The sequence below is a fragment of the Molossus molossus genome, unplaced genomic scaffold (assembly GCF_014108415.1).
Source record: "Molossus molossus isolate mMolMol1 unplaced genomic scaffold, mMolMol1.p scaffold_m16_p_13, whole genome shotgun sequence".
Taxonomy (NCBI): Eukaryota; Metazoa; Chordata; class Mammalia; order Chiroptera; family Molossidae; genus Molossus; species Molossus molossus.
Genome location: NW_023425348.1, coordinates 4,568,045 through 4,590,851, shown reverse-complemented (window position 1 = coordinate 4,590,851; position 22,807 = coordinate 4,568,045). Strand labels below are relative to the sequence as shown.

The 22,807-nt window shown below is 37.0% G+C and overlaps 1 protein-coding gene across 1 annotated transcript in view; it reads left to right on the top strand.

Annotated features, from left to right (window-relative positions):
- DYNC2H1 (dynein cytoplasmic 2 heavy chain 1) overlaps nucleotides 1–22,807 on the top strand; it is a 432,306-nt gene that overhangs the window by 8,853 nt on the left and 400,646 nt on the right. Inside the window, exons 3-14 of the mRNA XM_036258012.1 lie at nucleotides 780–915; nucleotides 4,729–4,847; nucleotides 5,818–5,962; nucleotides 7,156–7,388; nucleotides 11,517–11,645; nucleotides 11,749–11,862; nucleotides 11,983–12,094; nucleotides 12,610–12,734; nucleotides 13,578–13,753; nucleotides 15,134–15,329; nucleotides 17,951–18,046; nucleotides 22,092–22,244. Of these exons, the coding sequence (XP_036113905.1) occupies nucleotides 780–915; nucleotides 4,729–4,847; nucleotides 5,818–5,962; nucleotides 7,156–7,388; nucleotides 11,517–11,645; nucleotides 11,749–11,862; nucleotides 11,983–12,094; nucleotides 12,610–12,734; nucleotides 13,578–13,753; nucleotides 15,134–15,329; nucleotides 17,951–18,046; nucleotides 22,092–22,244 (1,734 nt within the window). The remainder of the gene's footprint in view (nucleotides 1–779; nucleotides 916–4,728; nucleotides 4,848–5,817; nucleotides 5,963–7,155; nucleotides 7,389–11,516; nucleotides 11,646–11,748; nucleotides 11,863–11,982; nucleotides 12,095–12,609; nucleotides 12,735–13,577; nucleotides 13,754–15,133; nucleotides 15,330–17,950; nucleotides 18,047–22,091; nucleotides 22,245–22,807) is intronic.

Sequence of the window (22,807 nt, the reverse complement as noted above, 5' to 3'; positions counted from 1 at the left end):
CAAGGCCTCTGACGCTGCACGTTTGTCCCGGAGAAAGCCCCCTCTCCAGCCCTGGCTCCAGTGCCAAACAGCTCAGTTCTTCCCTGTATGTCTCTGGTGCCCCTCGAGCTGCCTCCCCTCTAAGCTTAGAGGGAGTGAGTCCCATAAGTCCGTGCGGGGGCCCTTTAAGGAGCTGCCTGGGGCTCCAGCTGCTTCAGCTTCCCTGAGCCTGAGTTCCTGCTGGTTTTTCCATCCAGACATTATAGGGACTTCTCTTCCTGGCACTGGAACCCTGAGCGGGGCACCTGGTGTGGGACGGGGACCCCTCAGTCCTCAGGAAGGACCATCCCAGCTGAGGTATCCTCCTGTTTTTTATCTGCCACACGTGGGTGTGGAACCAGCCCGTCGCGCCACCACGCGCCACCGGCCCTCCGCCACCGGCCCTCGCCACCGGCCCTCCGCCTCCGCCCCTCCTACCAGTCTGGATGTGGCTGCTGCTTTAATTCCGTAGTTGTAGGACTTGCATTCAACTTGATTGCAGGCAGTTTTGAATGATGGTTTTTCTGTAGTTTAGTTGTAACTTTGATGTGCTTGTTGGAGGACGCGATATCACGTTTACCTACGCCGCCATCTTGACTGGAAGTCCCATAAGGCCTTTTTATCTCACTTGTGAGGTGGAGATAGTGTCAGGCTTTCAGTGAAATAGGCATATTTGGACTTAGTTCATTGATAGTGTTTTAGGAAGTCAATTTGACTGACAAACTTTTGATCAATGTTTGCTCTTGTCTGTTTTTATTTAGGATCAGGAGTGGAGCAGAAACTTTGATCCCAAACTTCAGAACCTGTTAAGTGAACTTGAAGCTGGATTGGGTGTAGTTTTACGAAAATCAGACACTAATTTATCAAAATTGAAATTTAAGGAAGATGACATACGAGGTATACAACCATAGCTTAATCAAAGAAATATTGTCTTATTAGTACATTAGTACATGAATTGAATATATTTCTTTACAGATTTATTTCCATACTCGGATCTTCTCTGAGACTGAGCTTTTTTTCTTAATATATTTTTTATTTTATTTTATTTTATTTTATTTTATTTTATTTTATCCTCACTTGAGGACATTTTTTTTTTTTTTGCATTTATCTTCAGATAGAATGGGAGGGCGAAAGGGAGGAAGAGCGAGATAGAAACATCAGTGTGAAAGAGACACATCAGGTGGCTGCCACCCACACAACCCCAACTGGGGCTGGGGACAAACTGCAGCCGAGGTACGTGCCCTTAGTGGGAACTGAACTCAGGACTCTCTGGTCCACGGACCAACGCTCTAACTGCTGAGCCAAACCGGCCAGGGCTAAATATGTTTTTATTGATTTTTTTTTTTAGAGAGAAGAAGGGAGAAAGAGGAAGAGAGAGAGAGGTAGAAACATCTATGAGAGAGAAACATCAGTTGGCTGCCTCCTGCATACCTCCTGCTAGGGATCGAGCCTACAACCTGGGCATGTGCCCTGACCAGGAATTGAACTGGGACCTCTCAGTCCGTGGGACGCTCAGTCCACTGAACCACACCAGCTGGGCTGAGACCACCAGCCTGCCAGGGGTTGGCGCAACACAATGAACTACAAGCACATGCTGGTAGGAGTGAGGGGGAGCATTGCAAGGGAGCAAATGCTCCAGATCTCTGGATGCAGCCCAATTTATTTGCAGATTGGTTCCCCAAGTTACATGTGGATTTATGTAAATTATTTCCTTGAGATGGTTTGTCTGCAAACCATAAAGCCTAACCTTGTTTCTTGCTTTTTACAGTGGAAAGAGACTTTAACGGTAAAAAATAACAAACCCAGATGTTCTTGAGTCCTACAACTTATTGGCCACTCAAGGCAGCGTTCCAGCATTTGTCATGCAAACCTCATCTTAGATACATGCAAACAAAGCATTCATATGCATCCAAGGCAGTTTTCCTGCCCTCCAGTCAAACCTGTCTGTCCACACACACACTTTGATCCTACGTTTCGAGAATGCATATCACAAGGTTACAAATCGTCTGTCCACCAACCCCCCATCCCTACATGAGACTGAGCTTTTTTAAAAAATTTATTTCCATAGACCTATATGGATTTGGAGAAGATGACAATGTAATCTTTAAAAATGTGCAATTTCGCCTGGCTGGTGTGGCTCAGTGGTTGAGCGTTAACACATGCACCAAGAGGTCACTGGTTTGATTTTGGGTTAGGACACATGCCCAAGTTGTGGGCCTGATCCCCAGTGAGGGGCATGTAAGAGGCGGCCAATCGATGTTCTCTCTCTTCCATGTTTCTATCCATCTCCCTCTCCCTTGTTCTCTCTCTAAAATCAATAGAAAAATTATTTAAAAAAATAATAAAAAAAATGTGCTATTTATAGAAATAGAAAATATAGTTGATTCTTGTTATTTGTGGTAGTTGTGGTCTATAAAGTCCCTGTGAACACTGAATTAACAAATACTGAACCATAGTTCCTAGGGGAAATACAGAGTTAGGTTCCTGTGAGACTGGTGATAACAGTTTTGTTAACCGCTTAACACATAATTTTTTTTTAAATTTTAATTTATTTATTTTTTATTAATTAATTTTTTTTTTATTTTTTATCCTCACCCGAGGACATTTTTCCATTTTTTGTTCAGATAGAGCGGGAGGGAGAGAGAGGAAGAGAGAGAGAGAAACATCGATGTGAAGGGACACATCGAGTGGCTGCCACCCTCACGACCAACCAGGGCCGGGGACAAACTGCAACCGAGGTACGTGCCCCTAGTGGGAACCGAACCCGGGTCTCTCTGTACTGCAGGCCGACGCTCCAACCGCTGAGCCAAACCAGCCAGGGCTATTAATTAATTTTTGTTACAGATGTTTCTCCTTTTCCCCCCACTGATTCCTCCCTCTCCCTCCCTCCCTGCCCTTTCCCCAGTTTGTTGTCCATGTCCACTGTTCATGCATACATGCATATAAATTCTGTGGTTTATCTCTTCCCCACCACCCCCCTATTTAGGGGATTGTCAGTCTGTATCCCACTTCCGCATCTCTGGGACTACCCCCTTCCTCAGATATAAGTTCATTATATTCCACAAATAAGTGAGAACATATGAAACTTGTCTTTCTCTGTTTGGCTTGTTTCACTTAGGATGATACTTTCCAGGTCCCTCCATGTCGTCTCAAAGGATAAGAGGTCTTTCTTTCTTACAGCTGCTAGTACTCCATTGTGTATATGTAGCACAGCTTTTTTATCCATTCATCTACTGATGGACACTTGGGCTGTTTCCAGATCTTAGCTATTTTAAATAGTGCTGCTACAAACATGGGGGTATACGTATTCTTTCTGGTTGGTGTTTCAGGCTTCTTAGGATATATTCCTAGAAGTGGGGTCACTGGGTCAAATGGAAGTTCAATTTTTAATTTTTTGAGGTAACACCATACTGTTTTCCATAGTGGCTGCACCAGTCTGCATTCCCACCAGCAGTGTGCTAGAGTCCCCTTTTCTCCACACCCTCGCCAACACTTGTTGTTTGATGATTGTTATGTTTCTGTTGAAAATATTTATTTAATATGTATTGTTAATTAATTAACATTGACCTAATGGCCAGCAATGTCTCATGTCTGAATGAAGTTTATCCAGCACAGCGTTTTCTCTGTGAGGCACATCATAGGGGGCTTGTGCTTAGGAACACCAGAGAGCACTTCAGCACTGTGCTTGGGGCCGTTTTAACCAGTGAAATCACTGAGGGGAAGCCAAAATTGTGAAAAATGTGCCACTAAATAGACTACAGAAAGGACGTTTGTTTAAGGACATAGGAAATGAGAAGGTCGTGTAGCTTTATTCAATCTCAGCTGGGAAACTCTGTGTTGGGCAACTCAAATTTTTCACTGGTCTGCACATGTCTGAATGGCCACAAAAGCACTACAAGTATTGATTTTAGGTTGTAAGTAAATGTTAGCAAATAGCTGAATTTCTAAATCCAGAATCCTTGAATAATGAGGATTGACCCTAATTGTATGCTTTGTAAAGATAATGGGCCATTGGCTTTTATTTTAAAACATATTTTATCTGAAAAAAATTATAATTTTATTATGGTTATAGATAAATTATTACTCATATGAACAATTAATATGAAATGCATGACATACACAAATCATTATTTTAAAATATTGGATATAGCTTTATGCATTGCTTGATTAGTAAACTAAATGCTTTTTGAATTCCACAGACCCAGAAAGAATAGTGCATTTATTTCTAGCATGTGGGTAGGCAAGTAGCGATTGCCCAGTTCTTTGGAAAATTTCAAAGCAAATTTAAAAGTGAAACTATTTTAATTTGCTTTTATTTTGAAATTAAATCACAAACATTTATTGATTAAATCATAATCATTTCCAATTTGGGTAATATTCAATAGCATGGATGGTTTTGGAATCAGATTTAGGAAAGCCTTATGTTGGAGAAGCAAATTCATAGATGTAAGAAGCAGACTGACAGTACAGGTATGGTTGGTTTGCAAAAGCACATAGGAATCATACTGAGCAATAAACTTGATGTAAAGTATAAACTTGGTGCTATTGTTGTTTCCAGTGGATTCGAGTGAGAACGTTCTGGTCATAGAAATTATAAAACATTTTTTCAATGCATCCTCAAGAATACAGGAAATATATAAAATCAGCTATTAAACCAGATTACTCTTTGGCTTTTCATTTTCAATATTTTTTTCCTTTTCACTTTTTCAGGTATTCTTACACCAAATGATGAGTTCCAGTTTTGGATAGAACAAGTTCATCGTGGAAATAAACAGATTAGTAAAGAAAGAGCGTGTTATTTTAAAGAATTATTTGAAACAGTTGCAAGAGTATGTGATTCATACATGTTATATGTTAGACTTTTGATAAAAGTACTTTAGGGTTCTATTTTTAATAAATTTATCTCTGTTTTAAAATCTTTACTTGATGGTTTTGAACAAAATATATTCTTCATATATAGCAAGGTTTACTTAAGGTGTATATTTATGAGTACAAGTTAAAAATCTAAACTTTAAAAAAAGTTAGATTCTAATCTCTAGTAAATATTTTTCTCAAACATAATTACTTTTCTTCAGGTAGGTAAGGAAAAACAAAAACCTAATACACTAATAGGTTTATCTACATGCAGGTAATATATGTTCTCTTGAAAGAATGTTCACTTTATTCAAATTAGCATTTTGAAGTAATCTATAATTTAAGAAGTCTTAGTTTTATACTTTGATTATTCCTTGATGTATCTACAGAGAGGTTAAATAAGTGACAATTTTAATTATGGTTATAAAAAATATATTCTTTTCAAAATAAATATGAAGTAATTCTTTATTTGTTGCAATATTATTTCAGTAAAGTGAAATGATTTTAAACTTCTTTTTGTAAGTGATGAAATATAGAATAATAAACCTTGTACTATGATTGTATTATTGGTAATACACAGTAAATGAATGAATAAAGATATGCCAACTACATTGGTTAGTGTATGTATGTCATTAAGGCTACTTCTATTTGGGTAAACAAAAGGAATTAATCCAAATTTAAAGAAAATTAGGCCAAGGGTAAAAATAAAGAAATACATTTTTTTGTTGTTGTTGTTGTAGTTCTTATTTTTCTTGCTTTCATGAAATTTATGTTTGTGGAGAAACTTATAGGATATTTGCATAAAGAAGTAATATATTATGTGGTAGAAAAAGGAGGAGAAAATAATATTAGAGTTGTAGCAGTTGAAAAATTCAGAACATTTTTACTATATTGCCCAAGGTAAAGATATGATTATGTCTAAAAATGAATGCATTTTGGTTTTAGGAGTTTTATAACTTGGACAGTCTATCCCTTTTGGAAGTCATTGACTTGGTAGAGACTACTCGGGATGTTGTCGATGATGTGTGGAGACAAACAGAACATGATCATTATCCTGAGTCACGAATGTTACATCTCCTAGATATCATAGGTACTAGTAAAGAAATAAACTTTTGAGATTTTAGAAGCCTGTTTTGTTTTCTGTTTTTTGCTTTAAGTCCTTACTTAAAATGCTTCTTAAAGTAATAATTGTTGCTTCAAGTAACTCTTAAAACAAATTATATAGAATTATTTAAATAGATATTTATATATAGTTGGTTCATTTTTTGTTGTTAATCCTTACCCGAGAATATTTTTTTCCATTGATTTTTAGAGAGAGTGGGGGGGCCGGGAGAGAGAAACATCAATATGATAGAGACACAGTGATTGCTTGCTTCCCACATGCACACTGGGGCCTGGGATTGAACCTGCAAATCAAGTATGTGCCTTTGACCAGGAATCTAACCTGCAACTTTTTGTGCGTGGGCTGACGCTCTAACCACTGACCCATACTGGCCAGGGCTATAGTTGGTTAATTTAAATAATGTGTCAAATTCTTTGACCAGTCTGGCCAGTGTGGCTCAGTGTTTGAGAGTCAACCCATGCACCAAGATGTTGCCGGTTCAATTCCTGGTCAGGGCACATGCCCAGGTTTTGGGCCTGATCCTCAGTGGGGAGCATGCAGGAGGTGGCCAGTTGATGTTCTCTCTCATTGATGTTTCTATCTCTCTCTTCCTCTTTCCCTCTCTCTAATACTAATAAAGAAAAAAAATTCTTTCACCATTAATACAACTAAATTTACATAGATTTTTAGTCCCTATGCATGTATTAATTTAGAATTTATTTGGTAACAAATTGAAAAATTCTTTAATATTACATTGGTTTATTTGTCAATATTAAAAGTACAAATACTATTGACTCACAAAATGTCCTTCTCGTTATTATCCTAAGGAAATATTAGACAAATACATAAGGATATTTATTGCAACATTGTTTATAACAAATAGCAATTGAGAATTGATTATATAATGCTACATCCATACAGTAGGCTCTGCAGCCTTTAAAAATGTATATATATATATTTCTACACTTCAAAGATGCACATGATATATTGCAAGATGCAAAAATACTACTGTTTTTTGAAAAATATTTGTTATTGACAATGCTAGTCTTAGGATGTGCATTGTGGTATTTCATAAAACCTTAGTTTACTAATTTGTATATTAATTTTGTCACAGACATATATTCTATAATTATTTTGTAAAAGGACATTTCCATTAAGAAGTTTGCTTTATGTTTTATTAGGTGGTTCATTTGGAAGATTTGTTCAGAAAAAGTTGGGAACTTTGAACCTGTGGGAAGACCCTTATTATCTTGTGAAAGAAAATCTGAAAGGTGGTATTTCAATTTGTGAACAGTGGGTGATCGCCTGTAATCATCTAACAGGTCAGGTGTGGCAGCGCTATGTTCCTCACCCATGGAAAAATGAAAAATATTTCCCTGAAACACTTGACAAACTTGGCAAACGCCTGGAAGAGGTATCATTTAATTATTTGGTTCTTTGTCTTTAAGTGTGAAGTGGGTCCTCACTTGTTTATGAACATATTTTATAATTAATAAGCACTGCATCTGATAGAAACTATTCATATTTATGGGAGAGAATAAGGGTAAAAGTTCATGTGAAATAGTTTATGACAGTCATCTGGTAAAGTGCCAGGTGTACTCAGCACGAACTGAGTGCTGTTTCCACCTTCTTTCTTTTTTTTGTTAATCTTCACCTGAGGATATTTTTCGATTGATTGAGGCGAGAGAGACACATTGCCTCCCACATGACCCCAGTTGGGGTCAGGGATTGAACCTCCAACCCAGGTACATGCCCTGGGAATCGAACCTGAGACCCTTAGGTCCTCATGCTGATGCTCTAACCACTGGGAAAAACTGGCCAGGGCTCCACCTCCTTTCTTTTTCTTTGGTGTGTGACTGTTCAACTTGTAATTTGTGAACTTCTGTTTGTTCTTTGTTATAAAAAAGACAGTCAACCCATTTGTCTATGTATGGAAGCTATCAGACATTTTCTTGGCTATTAAAATTTCTTCCCTCCCCCAAACCTCCCTTCCCTTTGAGGTTTGTCAGTCTAGCAACCAATTTGTTCTTAATCCCTTCACCTTCTTCACCCATTCCTCCAACCCTGCTTCCATCTGGCAACCAACAAAATGTTCTCTGTATCTATGAGAATGTTTCTGTTCTGCCTGTTTATTTTGTTTGTAGATTCCATTGTCGGTAGATATGTATGCATTGCCATTTTGTTTGTTCATATACTTTATCTTTTTCTTCAGAAAGACCCTTCAACATTTCATATAATAACGGTTTGGTGGTGAGGAACTCCTTTAACTTTTTCTTGTCTGGGAAACTCTTTATATGGCCATCGATTCTAAATGACAGCTTTGTAGGATAGAGTAATCTTGGTTGTAGGTTCTTGCTTTTCATCACTCTGAATATTTCTTGCCACTCCCTTCTGGCCTGCAAAGTTTCTTTTGAGAAATCAGCTGACAGTCTTATGGGAACTCCCTTGTAGGTAACTAACTGCTTTTCTCTTGCTGCTTTTAAGATTCTCTCCTTGTCTTGAACCTTTTGCATTTTTGATGATGATGTGTCTTGGTGTGGGCCTCTTGGGGTTCATCTTGTTTGGGAGTCTTTGTGCTTCCTGGACTTGTATGTCTGTTTCCTTCACCAAGTTAGGGAAGTTTCCTGCCATTATGGTTTCAAATAGGTTTTTGATTTCTTGTTCTCTGTCTTCTCCTTCTGGAACCCCCAAGATGCAAATGTTGGCACGCTTGAAGTTGTCCCAGAGGCTCCTTACACTCTCCTCATTTTTTGGGATTCTTTTTTCTTTTTGCTGTTCTGATTGGGTGTTTTTTGCTTCCTTAGATTCCAAATCAATGGTTTGCTTCTTGGCTTTCCCTACTGTACTATTGAATCTGTGTAAATTATTTTTTATGTCAGTTAGTGCCTCTTTCATTTCTGATTGGTCCGTTTTATGCTCTTGAGGCCCTCACTAAGTTTGCTGAGGTTCTCACTAAGTTCACTGAGCATCTTTATAAGCAGTATTTTGAACTCAGCATCTGTTAGGTTGATTATCTCCATTTCACTTAGTTCTTTTCCTGGAGATTTTTTCTGTTCTTTCATTTGGGACCTGTTTCTTTGTCTCCTCATTTTGGCTTCCTCTCTGTGTTTGTTTCTATGTATTACTTAACAGGAGGTTTGGGACTATCTGAGACAAAATGCTGCTTGTTTGAAAGAATTTAGGAAAACCTGAAGCAGGATCCAAGGCAGGCCAATCCTATGGTTAAGCAACTGGCAACAGTTGGGTGGGCCTGAAAGTTGGGTGGGCAGGCCTCAGGGAGTCAGCAGGGCGGGGCTACCAGTGTGAGCCAGGTTGCTGGAGTCCCAGATATGGCTTCTGTCTGCCGCCCCAGGGAAGGGCTCACCAAAGGAACAAAGGCCTCTGAGAGCACGTTTGTCCCAGAGAAAGCCCCCGCTCCAGCCCTCGCTCCAATGCCAAACAGCTCAGCTCTTTCCTGTATGTCTCTGGTGCCCCTCAAGCTGCCTCCCCTCCAAGCTTAGAGGGAGAGAGTCCGATAAGTCCGTGCGCGGGCCCTTTAAGAGGAGCTGCCTGGGGCTCCAGCCGCCTCAGCCTCTCTGGGCCTCAGTTCCCGCTGGTTTTTCCAGCCAGAAATTATGGGGATTCTCTTCCTGGCACTGCAACCCTGAGTGGGGTGCCTGGTGTGGGACGGGGACCCCTCAGTCCTCAGGGAGGACCTTCCCAGCTGAGGTGTCCTCCTGATTTTTATTCACCACATGTGGGTGTGGGACCAGCTATCCGCCTCCGCCCCTCCTACCAGTCTGGATGTGGCTGCTTCTTTAATTCCGTAGTTGTAGGACTTCCATTCAGGTTGATTTCAGGCGGTTTTGAATGATGGTTGTTCTGTAGTTTAGTTGTAACTTTGATGTGGTTGTGGGAGGACGCGGTACCGCATTTACCTACGCCGCCATCTTGACTGGAAGTGTTCTTAATTGATTTTTAGAGAAAGAGAAAAGGAGAGGGAGACCGAGATAGAAATATCGATGAGAGGGAACATCGATTGGCCACTTCCTGCAGGCCCCCCACTGGGAATTATGCTCATAACCTGGGCCTGTGCCCTGACCAGGAATCAAACCGGTGACCTTGTGATGCATGGGTCGACGCTCAACCACTGAGCCACACCAGCTAGGCTATAATACTTTCTTAGTATTATTTTATGTATAACCAATGTTCAAATTTTCTGTCTACCTGCTTCATAGGTACTTTCCTACTTTTAGTTGGCTAAGTGAGTTCAGGTATGTTTAGCCTGTTCCATCTGTTATGATGCTCTCCAGTTTTTCTTAATGATTTTAGCAGCCATCAATGATCATGAGGAAATATAAAATGAGGGTTTTCTAATTCTGTTGTTCTTTTTAGATTTGTTAGTGATGATGGAAGAATTTTTCTTCATCAATTTATTAGTTACCCTGAAATAAAGTGTGTTTAGGAATAGCAGTATAGACAATTACTTCTTTCTTTTTATTTATCACTTATTTTTATTTTCAGATAGAGTGGGGGAGAGAGAGAGAGAAACATAGACATGAGAGAGACACATTGATTGCTTGCCTCCCGCACAACCATGACCAGGGTTGGGGACTGAACCACAACTGAGGTACATTCTCGAGCTGAATTGAACCTGCAACTCTTTGTTCTGCAGGCTGATGCTCTACTGCTGAGCCAAACTGGCCAGGGCCATTATAATTATTATTATTATTATGTTATTTAAATTACTTTATGTTTGGGTAGTGAGTGGCTTCTGTAAGTTGGCTCTTGTGTCATTTTGACATGAATCTAGTATTTCTTTGATAATTTCCTTAATTTCAAGTTTCGCAAAATGTACCAGCCCATCTTTTACATTTTCTGTCTCATACCTGGAATTAGTCATTTCTCCAAAGAGCCTCATTCTTTTTAGTGGAAAATGGTATTTAGCAACAAAAATTTGGTTGGGGAAGTGTTTAATTATACTTAGTTATCAATGCTTTTAGGCCTCTTCAATAGATAGGATTGTTAAATTGTTGTTTTTAGCAAGATAAAAATAAATCATGAGTTTGTATTGAATTTCCAACTCAAATGGAAGATTATAGTGTTTTTACTTAACCTTTTTGATTACCTTTTGATTATTGGGAAAATTTTAAATACAAATTATAATAATTTGTATTCTCGCTGTTTATGAATTGTATATAATAGAGTAGTTGATATTGTTTCATCATTAGAATTGAAATTTAACACATAATTATGAAAATCAGAAGTACAGTATTAACAAGGAGAGACACTAAAACTTAAAAGAGCTTTAAGCTCATTTAAAAATATTTAGATTTTATATTTTTTCACTAGATTTAAGCACACTGATTGATGTGTTGATACAGTATGTCTTTGAAGCATCACTTTGAATATTGGTGAGTAGTAATTCTTAAAACTATAGTTTCAGATTCCATTTCAGAGAACCTAGGTAAAGAAATTCTTGCCCAGTAACTTTAGGTTTTAGACCTATTCATGAGGATTTATTGATTTAAATAAATTTGTTGTTTTAATATTTTTGTTTTAGGTCTTGGCTGTTAGAACAATTCATGAGAAGCTTCTCTATTTTTTACCTGCTAGCGAAGAGAAAATCCTGGCTCGAGTATTTGAACCTTTCATTGGCTTGAATCCAGTGCAATATAATCCATATACTGAGGTTGAATATATATGTTTCTAAATATAATTTCCTGTTTGTATTATTCTTTTTAAAGGCAGATTTTAAAAATATTAAAGTCTAACAATGTTGATAATTTGTTTAGCCTTTATGGAAAGCTGCAGTGTCTCAATATGAAAAAATTATTGCACCTGCGGAACGAAAAATAGCAGGAAAATTGAAAAATTATATTTCAGAAATTCAAGATAGTCCACAGCAGGTAAAATATTGAAATACTTTACTTTTAATATTTTCTTTAAACTATTTTTTAGGAGATGTACATGTATTTGTCAAGTCAATCCACTTGGGATAAACATATACTTGTTTTATTTTATATTAGCTTCTTCAAGCATTTCTGAAATATAAAGAGTTGGTGAAGCGCCCAATTATAAGCAAAGAATTGATGTTAGAAAGAGAAACTTTATTGGCAAGGCTTGTGGACTCAGTTAAAGGTAAAATTCATCAGAGATTGTAGTGTTTGCTTGAGAAAATATTTTTGTAGGTTACTTTGTTGTTTACCATTTAGGATTAAGAATACATTTAAAAAATATATGTATTTATATTTTTGAGAGAGAGAGAGAAACATCGATCGGCTGGCTGCCTCCTGCACACCTCCCACTGGGGTTTGAGCCTGCAACCCAGGCATTTGCCCTGACCAGGAATTGAACCGGGCCCTCTCAGTCCATGGGATGACTGATGCTCAATCCACTGAGCCACACTGGTTGAGCAAGACTACATTTTATGACCTCTATATGCTGAAAATTAATGTACTATTTCTGATACAAATGACAGATTTAAAAAATGAGCCTTTTTTTTTCTTCTCTCTTATTTGATATGGCAAGGTTCCTGAGGGTAACTCTTATTATTTTTCTATCTACAACATTTGACATAGTTCCTGAAACATGGAAGACATTTAGGAAATCTTTGCTGAATGAATGTAATTATTTATTTGATTTAAATTTTACAGATTTTCGATTAGACTTTGAGAATCGATGCCGAGGAAATCCTGGTGATGTATCTGGACCACTTTCTGGCAAAAACCTTTCAGAAGTTGTCAATAATATAGTTTGGGTTCGGCAGTTAGAACTGAAGGTATTTATTTTAACAAAAGATAAAGAATAGTAATTATAAAATGTGCTAAATTAATGTAGAAGTCACTCTAGAATTGTAGTGAAAACATTAAAAGATATTTTCTATTTTCCTTGGCATATGCATTTCCATGTAATTTTCATGTGAAATGTAGAATATTGAAAAAGTGTGCTGAGGAAGTTGTAATGGTTCCTCTCATTCCTTGTATAGAGATAATTATCATATCATTTATCATTCCAATTAGTTTCCTAGGTAAGTGCCTTGAAATATATTCAAGAGAAAAGCATCCTTTACATTGCACAGATACAGAGCATTATTAAGACTAGCATGTTTTAGATTTTTACTTATTCAAGGTTGTGTTTTTGATGTTTTATTTTCTGGAATATTCTGCTACTTAATTTTGCCAGTCAGCTTTCCAAGATGCTACATTATTCTTTGTGTAGTTATGAGGGAAAGGAATTTCTCTACTTTAAATTGCCATTCAAATTGACCTAACTATTGTTTGAGGTATTAACCAGAGCATTTAGCAAAGGGCCCAAACTGCTGCTAAGCAGGTTTAAGTGTATTGCTGAATTCTTGGAGTTCTACCTGAATTTCCCCTATCTTTCCCTTCAGATTATTTCTTATATGCATTATCCTTTGTGTTTTGCTATCCTGAGGTTGTATAATTCAGAAGAAAACTTGGGGTTGATAGATATTCTTATATTCATTGACAAATCTATTGTACTGTTTCTAGATGAATGGGAAAATAATTTCTGAATCACAGATCAAAGAAGGGGGCTTCTTTTATGCTAATTTTGTTAGATTTTAAATAATAATAATATTCTTGTAATTTGGCTTATTAAGGTGGATGACACCATCAAGATAGCAGAGGCTCTTTTGTCTGACTTGTCAGGATTTCGATCTTTTCATCGAAGTGCTGAAGATCTCTTAGAGCAATTTAAACTGTATGAACAAGAACAATTTGATGATTGGTCCAGGGATATTCAGTCTGGTTTGTCTGATTCTAGATCTGGTTTGTGGTAAGTTTAAATATACTAAACAGTGAAATCTACACAAGAATGTTTTTTTCTTATGTTATTAGTTTAAATGGCAAAATGGAATTAATTATCCCTTCTTCAGACTTGCTGCTGCTCCTTTAATTTTTTTTTGTTAGTTTATCAATTTTGAAGTCATTAAGGTTGGTAATTTGATGATTTAGTTGGTTGACTGCCTCTCCCTTGTTTCTCAGGTTGATGCCCCAGAACTGCAGATTCCCATTTTGGAATTAGGCTTTCCTCTTGGATAATTTTTTGTTACTGGTATTCATATATGTTTTTTATGTAGTTTAATTGGTCAGCCTCATTTTTCTAATGGGTATTGAAACTGGATGGTTTAGAAAAAACCATTATTTCTTTGTTCTGCTACACTTTCCAGAATATTATTGTGTTTATTATGCATATTTTTGGAAATTTGCCATTTTTTCCCCATTAATTGTTTTTTAGAGAGAATGGAAGGGAGGGAAGGAAGAGGGGAGAGAGAGGTATAGAGGAGGCGTCGATCTGAGGGAGACATATCAATTGGTTGCTTCCTGTGCACACCTGACTGGCTGGGTATCGAATCTTTAGCCCAGGTACACGCCCTTGGCCAAGAATGGAACCTGCGGCCCTTCGGTGCTCAGGTGACACTCTAACTACTGAGTTACACTGCCCAGGGCAAGACTTGTTACTTTTTAAAAGTAATTTTGTCTAGAATATGAAATTTTGTTTATTTTCCCTAAATTGCTAAAAAGGATAATTAGGCCCAAAGTGGCAGCTTTTTAAACTGAATAAATAAATTTTTCCCCTCGAGCTTGCATTTTGGTTGTGGAGGAAGAATAAAAGAACCCAAAGATGCTAGGACGTAATGACTGTAACTTAATGCCATTTAATATTTGCCTTTTCTACCCTGAACATAAAATAGGAGTCAGTGTGTTTTGGACATATTTCAGGATATGCTGGTATGTAGAACCTAATTTTGAAGATTAAGTTAAAATAAAAGTAAAAAGGATCACCATAATAATTTTCTAACAGCCTTTATGTTCATACAGGAAAGTTTTGGCTAAGTCATTTTAATCCATTTCTCTTTATGGTGGATATGATGTCTGTTTTGAGTCTTAACTAAAGGTTGAGAGAGTGATTTTTCTCAATTCAAAACTGCTTGGTTGAAATATTAATGTTATATTTTAGCTATTACATTTTATTATCAAGATCTGAATTGTGATATACTGTATGAAAAAGATAACCAGTTGAAAACTATAATTAAAATTGTTTTTTTTTACCTTGAATTAATTTTATATTTACAAAAAAGTTATAAAAGCTTTTTTTCATCAGTCAGAAGAGTGAGAACATGAAACTTAAAAAGTCATTTATTTTGTTTTGTAGTATTGAGGCCAACAGTAGAATTATGGAATTGGATCCTAATGATGGATCATTAAAAGTGCATTACTCAGATCGGTTAGTGATTCTTCTGAGAGAAGTTCGTCAGCTTTCTGCGCTTGGCTTTGTTATTCCTGCCAAAATACAGCAAGTTGCAAACATCGCACAGAAATTCTGCAAGCAAGCAATTATTCTTAAACAAGTATGAAATAATATTATATTTTTGAGAACATGGCTATTCTGAGTTCATTGCATTAGAATGTTTTCTACTTTTGTTATTTTTAGGCTGATGGAATGACACCATTAACTTTCACTGCCCCTCATATTGCACCCTGTGGGTCAGTAATATATGAAATTTGGCTCTTTAAATGTGTCTTCATGCACTGATAGCTGTTTTTTTTCTGATTAGAAAATTCAGTCTTCCTTTAATTCCCAGCTCAAAATTCACTTTCTTTGATTGTTCTTATTCTGTGTGCAAATCACTCTGTTTTTATTTTTTAATTTTTTCTCTCACTTGATTATAGGACTTAGAAGGCAGGAACAGTATCTTGTGTATTTGATCTTTCACTTATGCTTTCATTCAACAAAGAGTCTTTGAGCACCTGTACCACCAGGCACAGCATAGTGAAGATATAAAAATGAACATATTACTATCATACTCTGGTGCAAGATTTGTCAACTTTTGACATTTTGCACCAATTCTTTTCTTAGTGATGTCTTGTGCATTGTAGGGTGTTTTTAGTGGCATCTGTGGCAGTAGCACAGCATAGTCCTAACAATAATATTTCCAAACATTGCCAAATGTAGCCTTGGGTGTAAATCAAATCAACTGTAGTTGGGAATCACTGGTCTAGTAGGAGAGAGCATAGTAGACTTTGAGTTCTCATTAAATCAAGCCTTCTGGTAGATGCCTTATTTATGTTAATCCTCTTACTGGTCTAATTGTGGATCAGATTTGTAACAGTTTTCTCAGTGCCACACAGCTAGCATGTCTCTCTGACTCCAAAGCCCATATTTATTCCATTACCATTCATAGAGTGATGGCAGATATGTGAATATATAAATACAATATTTAATATATTATGAGTACTATATCATAGATGTTCAGAAAGTCCTGTGAGAGCATAGAAGTGGTAATTTTCAATTATTTTCCTGGGTAGGGGTAGAGGTAGTATCAGATAAATATTTACAGAGGAATGGTGTTTGATGTGAGTCTGGAAGAGTGTACATCTATTTTATTAAGATCAGAAGGGGTTGGGGTGGGTGATCATTTCAGAGAAAAGGACTACATATTCAAAAGCAGAGAGTCTTGCTCACTTTTGCATCCTAAGTTTTTAGCTTAACACAATAGGAACTTAAAAGATGAATAAATGATCATGTAGTATTTGTATTTACCCCTGGAAGAACAACTGGGAAAATCTGTTTATATGTACCTTTACTTATGAGCAGATATTTAGCTAGAGTAGGGAGTGTAAGGTAGGATGTTGGATAGATAGCAGTATTGCCATATTGCTATAATAGTATATGTTCTGTTGCTTCTAGTTTTCCTGATTTTGGACTTTATTCTCAAATGTATTGGGAAGTCATTGGAAGGTTTTTGCATAAGCAAAAGGTATATGATTTATGTTTAAGAAAGGACCATTTTGGCCTGACCGGTGTGGCTCAGTGAACTGAGTGTCATCCCATGGACTGAGAGGTCCCGGTTAGATTCCTGGTCAGGTCACGTGCCTGGGTTGTGGGCTCGATCCCCAGTAGGGGGTTTGCAGGAGACAGCCAATTGATGTTTCTCTTTCACATCGATATTTCCATCTCTCTTCTTTTCTCTCTAAAAAAAAATCAGTAAAAATATATTTAAAAAAAAAAGAAAGGACCACTCTGGCCCTGGCCAGTTTGGTTTGGAGGTTAGAGCATTGGCTGTTGGACCAAAGGATCTTAGGTTTGCTAGTCAAGGACACGTGCCTGGGTTGCAGGTTCGATTCTTGGCCTCTGTTTGGGAGGTAGCCAGTCGATGTATCTCTCTCATATCGATGTTCATCTCTCTCTCTCTCTCTCTTTTTCATTCTCTCTCTCCTTCTTCCTCCCTCCCTCCCACTCTCTCTAAAAATCAATGTAAAAAAAGTCCTCAGGTGAGGATTAAAAAAATAAAGCATCACCTGGTTGCTTTGAAGGCTTTGCATAGACAATAGGAGGCCCTAATTGGAAATAAAGAGACCAGTTAGGAGATTGCTGCACTGAGGTGAGCTGAGATTGCCGAGAGGTGAGGGTGCTTGGATTGGGATGGGATTGATGGCAGTGGGGGAAGTGGTTGATTTCAACATCTATTTTTCAAAATATATAGTCAATGGACTTCACTAAAGTGGGATGTGAGAGAAAAGTTAACGTAAAGATTTTTTTTTTCTGAGAAATGGGTAAATCATTGTGTTGTATACTGAAAAAGGAAGGAGTAGGTTTGGAGAGTTGCAAGGATAAGAAGTTCAGTTTTAAAAAATTTTTTTTATCACTTAACATACTTTACTAGTTTCCTCTATGTTCTCTATGAGACTGTACTTCTTGAGTCGAAGGACTAGGTTTTTGAATTTTTGTTTAATCAGCCCCCAGGACATGACTTGGCAAATTATAGGAATTCAACACATATTTGTTGATTGTGTATAATAATACATGCATAAACGCTATAATGGAGGGAAAAGCCTATTTTTTTGTTATATCTTAGAATGGAGAAAAGTTATTATTTTCATTATTTTTCTAAATTAAAAATGAAGAAAAATAAAAAATTAAGTGTGCTATTTATTATTGATTTTTGCTAATTGGACTTTTATTTTGTAGGTGGCACATTTTTACAATTCTATTGACCAACAAATGATTCAGAGTCAGAGACCAATGATGTTACAATCTGCTCTTGCATTTGAACAGATAATTAAGGTAAATGGACTTTTCAAGTTTTTACATGTGAAGTATTTCTTGTTTCTTAGTTTTTTTTGTATACCATTAGCTCAATATAGATAACCATTGACCTAAGGCTTTATTTTGCTCCCCAATGACTTCCTTCACTCTCAACAAGTAACACTTTTTTTTCAACTGTAGCTTTAAACAGTTATTAATACTTAACAGATTTTAGTGCTGATTTTTATCAATTGAATTAAAATGTATAATATACAATTTGTATGCCATTATATTTACTTATTCACTGAAGTATGACATGATCTGTATACATAAGACTAGTGCTTTTCCATCATCTCCTGATTTTATGTATTTATTTTTTTAAAAAGAGAACATGATTATATTTCAATACACAACTTCTGTACAATGGAAAATTAAAACACCACAGTAAAATGATAACAAAAAACATGGTATTGAATTTTCAGTGTATGACAAATTGGTTAACATCTTTAATCATAAATGAGATCTTATAAACTAGTTACAAAGACACTAATTTAAGATTAATTTGCTCTTTATTTTTTAATTTATTTTATCCTCACCCGAGGACATTTTTCCATTTTTTGTTCAGGTAGAGTGGGAGGGAGAGAGAGGAACAGAGAGAGAGAGAAACATCGATGTGAAAGGAACACATCGAGTGGTTGCCACCCGCACAACCGACCAGGGCCGGGGACAAACTGCAACCGAGGTACGCGCCCTTAGCGGCAACCGAACCCGGGTCTCTTAGGACCGCAGGCCGATGTTCTAACCGCTGAGCCAAACCGGCCAGGGCTTAATTTGCTTATTATTGGTGCTTATTGAAATATCCACACATACGAAATTAGGAAAACCCACAACAGTGTTAAATGTATATGATACTGTGTGACTACTAACTTTTTGAAATCTATATTTTTACTCTTCATAAACATGAAATATTTGAAAAATTATGTAGAGGAGAAATATACCCTTTTATTCTTCTTTTATTTGAAAGTAGTTAACTAGTTGTGTCATGGTCCTCAAGACTTCCCCCATGTTCTGAGGACTCATAGGACGCACCAGGGTTTAGTTGTACTCACTGCAGTGATTTATTACAGTGAAAGGTTACAAAGCAAAATCAGCAAAAGGTAGCCCTGGCCAGTTTGGCTCAGCGGTTGGAGCATCGGCCTCCGGTACAGAGAGACCCGGGTTCAGTTCCCGCTAAGGGCATGTACCTCGGTTGCAGTTTGTCCCCTGCCCTGGTTGGTCGTGCGGGTGGCAGCCACTCGATGTGTCACTTCACATCGATGTTTCTCTCTCTCTCTCTCCCTCCCACTCTATCTGAACAAAAAATGGAAAAATGTCCTCGGGTGAGGATAAAAAAAAAAAAAAAATCAGCAAAAGGTAAGGTGCATGAGGTAAGGACTCCCGAAACTAGGCCAGAATTTTAAAAGAGTCCTCTCCCAGTGGAGTCACACAGGGCATAGCTAATTGTCCCAGCAACAAGCTCTAAGACAGTGAACTATTGTCTTCCTGGGGAAGACCATTAGCAACTTAGTGCCCAGGTTCTTATTGGGGGCTGGTCATATAGGAATCTTCAGTTTATTGTACCAAAATTCCAGGTTCCCAGAAGAAAATCAAGTGTTCAACATAAACCATATTGTTTTGGTTCAGTGAACCATTCTTAAAAGTTAGTGTGGTATGAACCCTCCCAAACTCCAAGTTCCCAGATGCAGGCCTATTAAGGGATAACAATCAGACTTGCTATGTTAACTCTTTTCTGCACACTAGTACTCAGGCTTAAAATTAACCAGAAGTTATATATATATCTACATGAAATCTATACATAAAGTTATGTAAAACCTATAAAAAATTTACAGATATTATAAAAAACATTTTTTTCCTATTGCCAAAGCTCAATATGAGTTTATAATGGAAAAATTTTAAAAAATACAGGTAAACAAAAAGAAAAATGTAGTCTTATAATCTTACCATCAAAAGATGGCCATTCTTAACAGTCTGGCGTATATCCTTTTAAACTTTGTTTTCGATGTATATTTATTTACAAGTGTAGTTTTTGAAAATGGAATAATATTTTATTATTCTGACCTTTTCACCTAATATATAGATTATATTTTCATTGTAAGCTTTTAGAACTTTATATTTTCTAATAAATGTATTCAAAATACTATCTTGATATTTCTGAAGAAAAAACTTATTTTAAGAAATTGAGTTGTGAGAACTAAATAATTATATGTAATGTATGTTAAATGAGACATAGTAGTGGATAAAAAACTGAGATAGGAGGAGAGAGAACACTAAGTTTCTTTATAATTTTCTGACCACTCACTATATTTTAGAATATTGGAGGGACTCTGTTTTTGTACTCTCAAGGAATACAATGTTAAATTGTATGTGGTAATTATTAATAAAACCTTTTTAACTGATTCAGAGTATTTTATTGAATTTGTTATATAACTGTTTAGTTTCATTTACTCATCTGTTTTTTTAAAATATATATATATTTTAATCCTCATCCTAGGGTATTTTTTTCCATTTTATCTTCAGATACAGTGGTAGGGAGGGAGAGAGAGGGAGGGAGAGAGAGAAACATTGATGTGAGAGAGACCAGGGCTGGGGATGAACCGCAACCGAGGTAAGTGCCCTTGACTGGAATTGAACCTGCGACTTATTGGTCTATGGTCCCATGCTCTGACCGCTGAGCCAAACCGGCCAGGGCTATTTTTTAAAATATGTTTTTATTGATTTTTTTAGAGAGAGAGGATGGGGGAGAGAGAGAGAAACATTGATGTGAAAGAGAAACATCAGTTGGCTGCTTCCTATATACTCCCTGTTGGGGATCGAGCCTGAAACCTGGGTGTGTGCTCTGACCAGGAATAGAACTGGGACCTCTCAGTTCATGGGATGATGCTCAATCTACTGAGCCACACTGGCTGGGCTATTCATTATCTATTTATTGAGGGTCTTCTGTATTCCAGAAACTTGCGATGTCTTACCACTTATTACTTCAAGTGAAGTATAGAAACCTTACTTCTATTATATCTCTTTATCCTTTCCACTCGTACATTTTGTCTTAAGTATTCCTATTACATGTATAGAGTACCACATCAGATGGTATTATAAAATTTTTGGTTCAATAATTAAATATGATTTAAGAAACTCATGATAAGTAGAATAGCTCATCCCTGTCGACACTACTTTGGCAAGGGGATTTGAGTACTACCTGCCTTTGCCAAGCAGGGCGTGGACGACCAACTGTCTACTTGGTCTCACTGAAATTGCAGAGAGGGGTGGTCTTTCCATTGGTGTTGGCTGGAGTAGGGTGGGCATTGCTAAAAGGGTTTTCTGTTAGGCCACTGTTTTCCTAGTCCTTTGGTTAGAGGAGATAGACGCTTTCTGGAGCTTTATTTCTCTGTTCCTATGGGTAGGTCCAGGTTGGAGGCTTCTCCAGTGTCCTTTCCTGAAGATACGGGAGACAATAAGGAAACCCAGGCATCTTGTTCCTCCATTCCTAAGATTTTAAAAAATTCACATGACTTTTATTACTATCTTTTCTATTTTTAAAATATGTTTTTATTGATTTTTTAGAGAGAGAGGAAGGGAGAGAGAAATAGATACATCAATGTGAGAGAGAAACATCAATTGACTGCCTCCTGCACGCTCCCTATTGAGGACTGAGCCCGCAACACAGGTATGTACCCTGACCGGGAATTGAACCGGACTTCTCAGTCCCAGGGATGAGGCTCAATCCACTGAGCCACACCAGCTGGGCCCCAAGTTTTGTTAACTGTCTGTCTCCTTATTTCTACCTTTCACTCTTCCTATGCTTGTTTGTTATGTCCAGGGTTTCTTTTTCACCCACAAGAGGGAGAACCTGTAAGGAGTGGGGCTATTTAGTGTTGGCCAGATTGCTTTATTTATAAAATGGAAACATTGTTATATACTCATTTTATTGCAGGTCAATGTTAGGAATTATTGGACTTATGATGTAGAATGTTGAATTTTTTGAAAAAAGGAATGCATTTACATACTAAATTCATTTGTTGTACCTTAGAATTCAAAAGCAGGAAGTGGGGGAAAGTCACAAATTACTTGGGATAATCCTAATGAATTAGAAGGCTACATTAAAAAACTCCAAAGTGCTGCTGAACGACTTGCTACTGAAAATAGAAAACTGAGAAAATGGCACACTACATTTTGTGAAAAGGTATACTTTATTTTTAAAGTTGAATAAGCTATGAATAGTATTGCTTAAAAGTAATTAGGATATAATTGTGAATGGCTTCTTATTTGGGAATAATTTGAGACTTAAAGTTGCAAAAATAGAACAATTTATAATTACCCTTTGCTCATAATCATAGTCTAGTTAAAAAAACTAGGAAATAAACTGATTTTTAATTTTGCAGCTTCTCCACTAATGTCCTTTTTCTTTTCAAGGATCTAATCCAAGATCCTACCTTACATTTAGTTGTTGAGTCTCTGTAGTCTCCTCCTCCTCAGTCTTTGCTTGTTTTTCATGACCTTGAAACTTTTGATGACCACTTGTCAGTTATTTTTTGAATATCTCTAGATTTGGGTTATATGGTGTTTACTCTTGACTAGATTAGATTTATGAAGTTTTGGCGGGATACCACAGAAGTGATGTTTTGCCTTTCTCAATGCATTGATCAGGTACTTGTATCTCTTACTTAGGTTGAGTTACCCTTGACCACTTAGTTAAGGTGGTATCTGTCCAGTTTTTCCACTGAAAAATTACTGTTTTAGGTGATA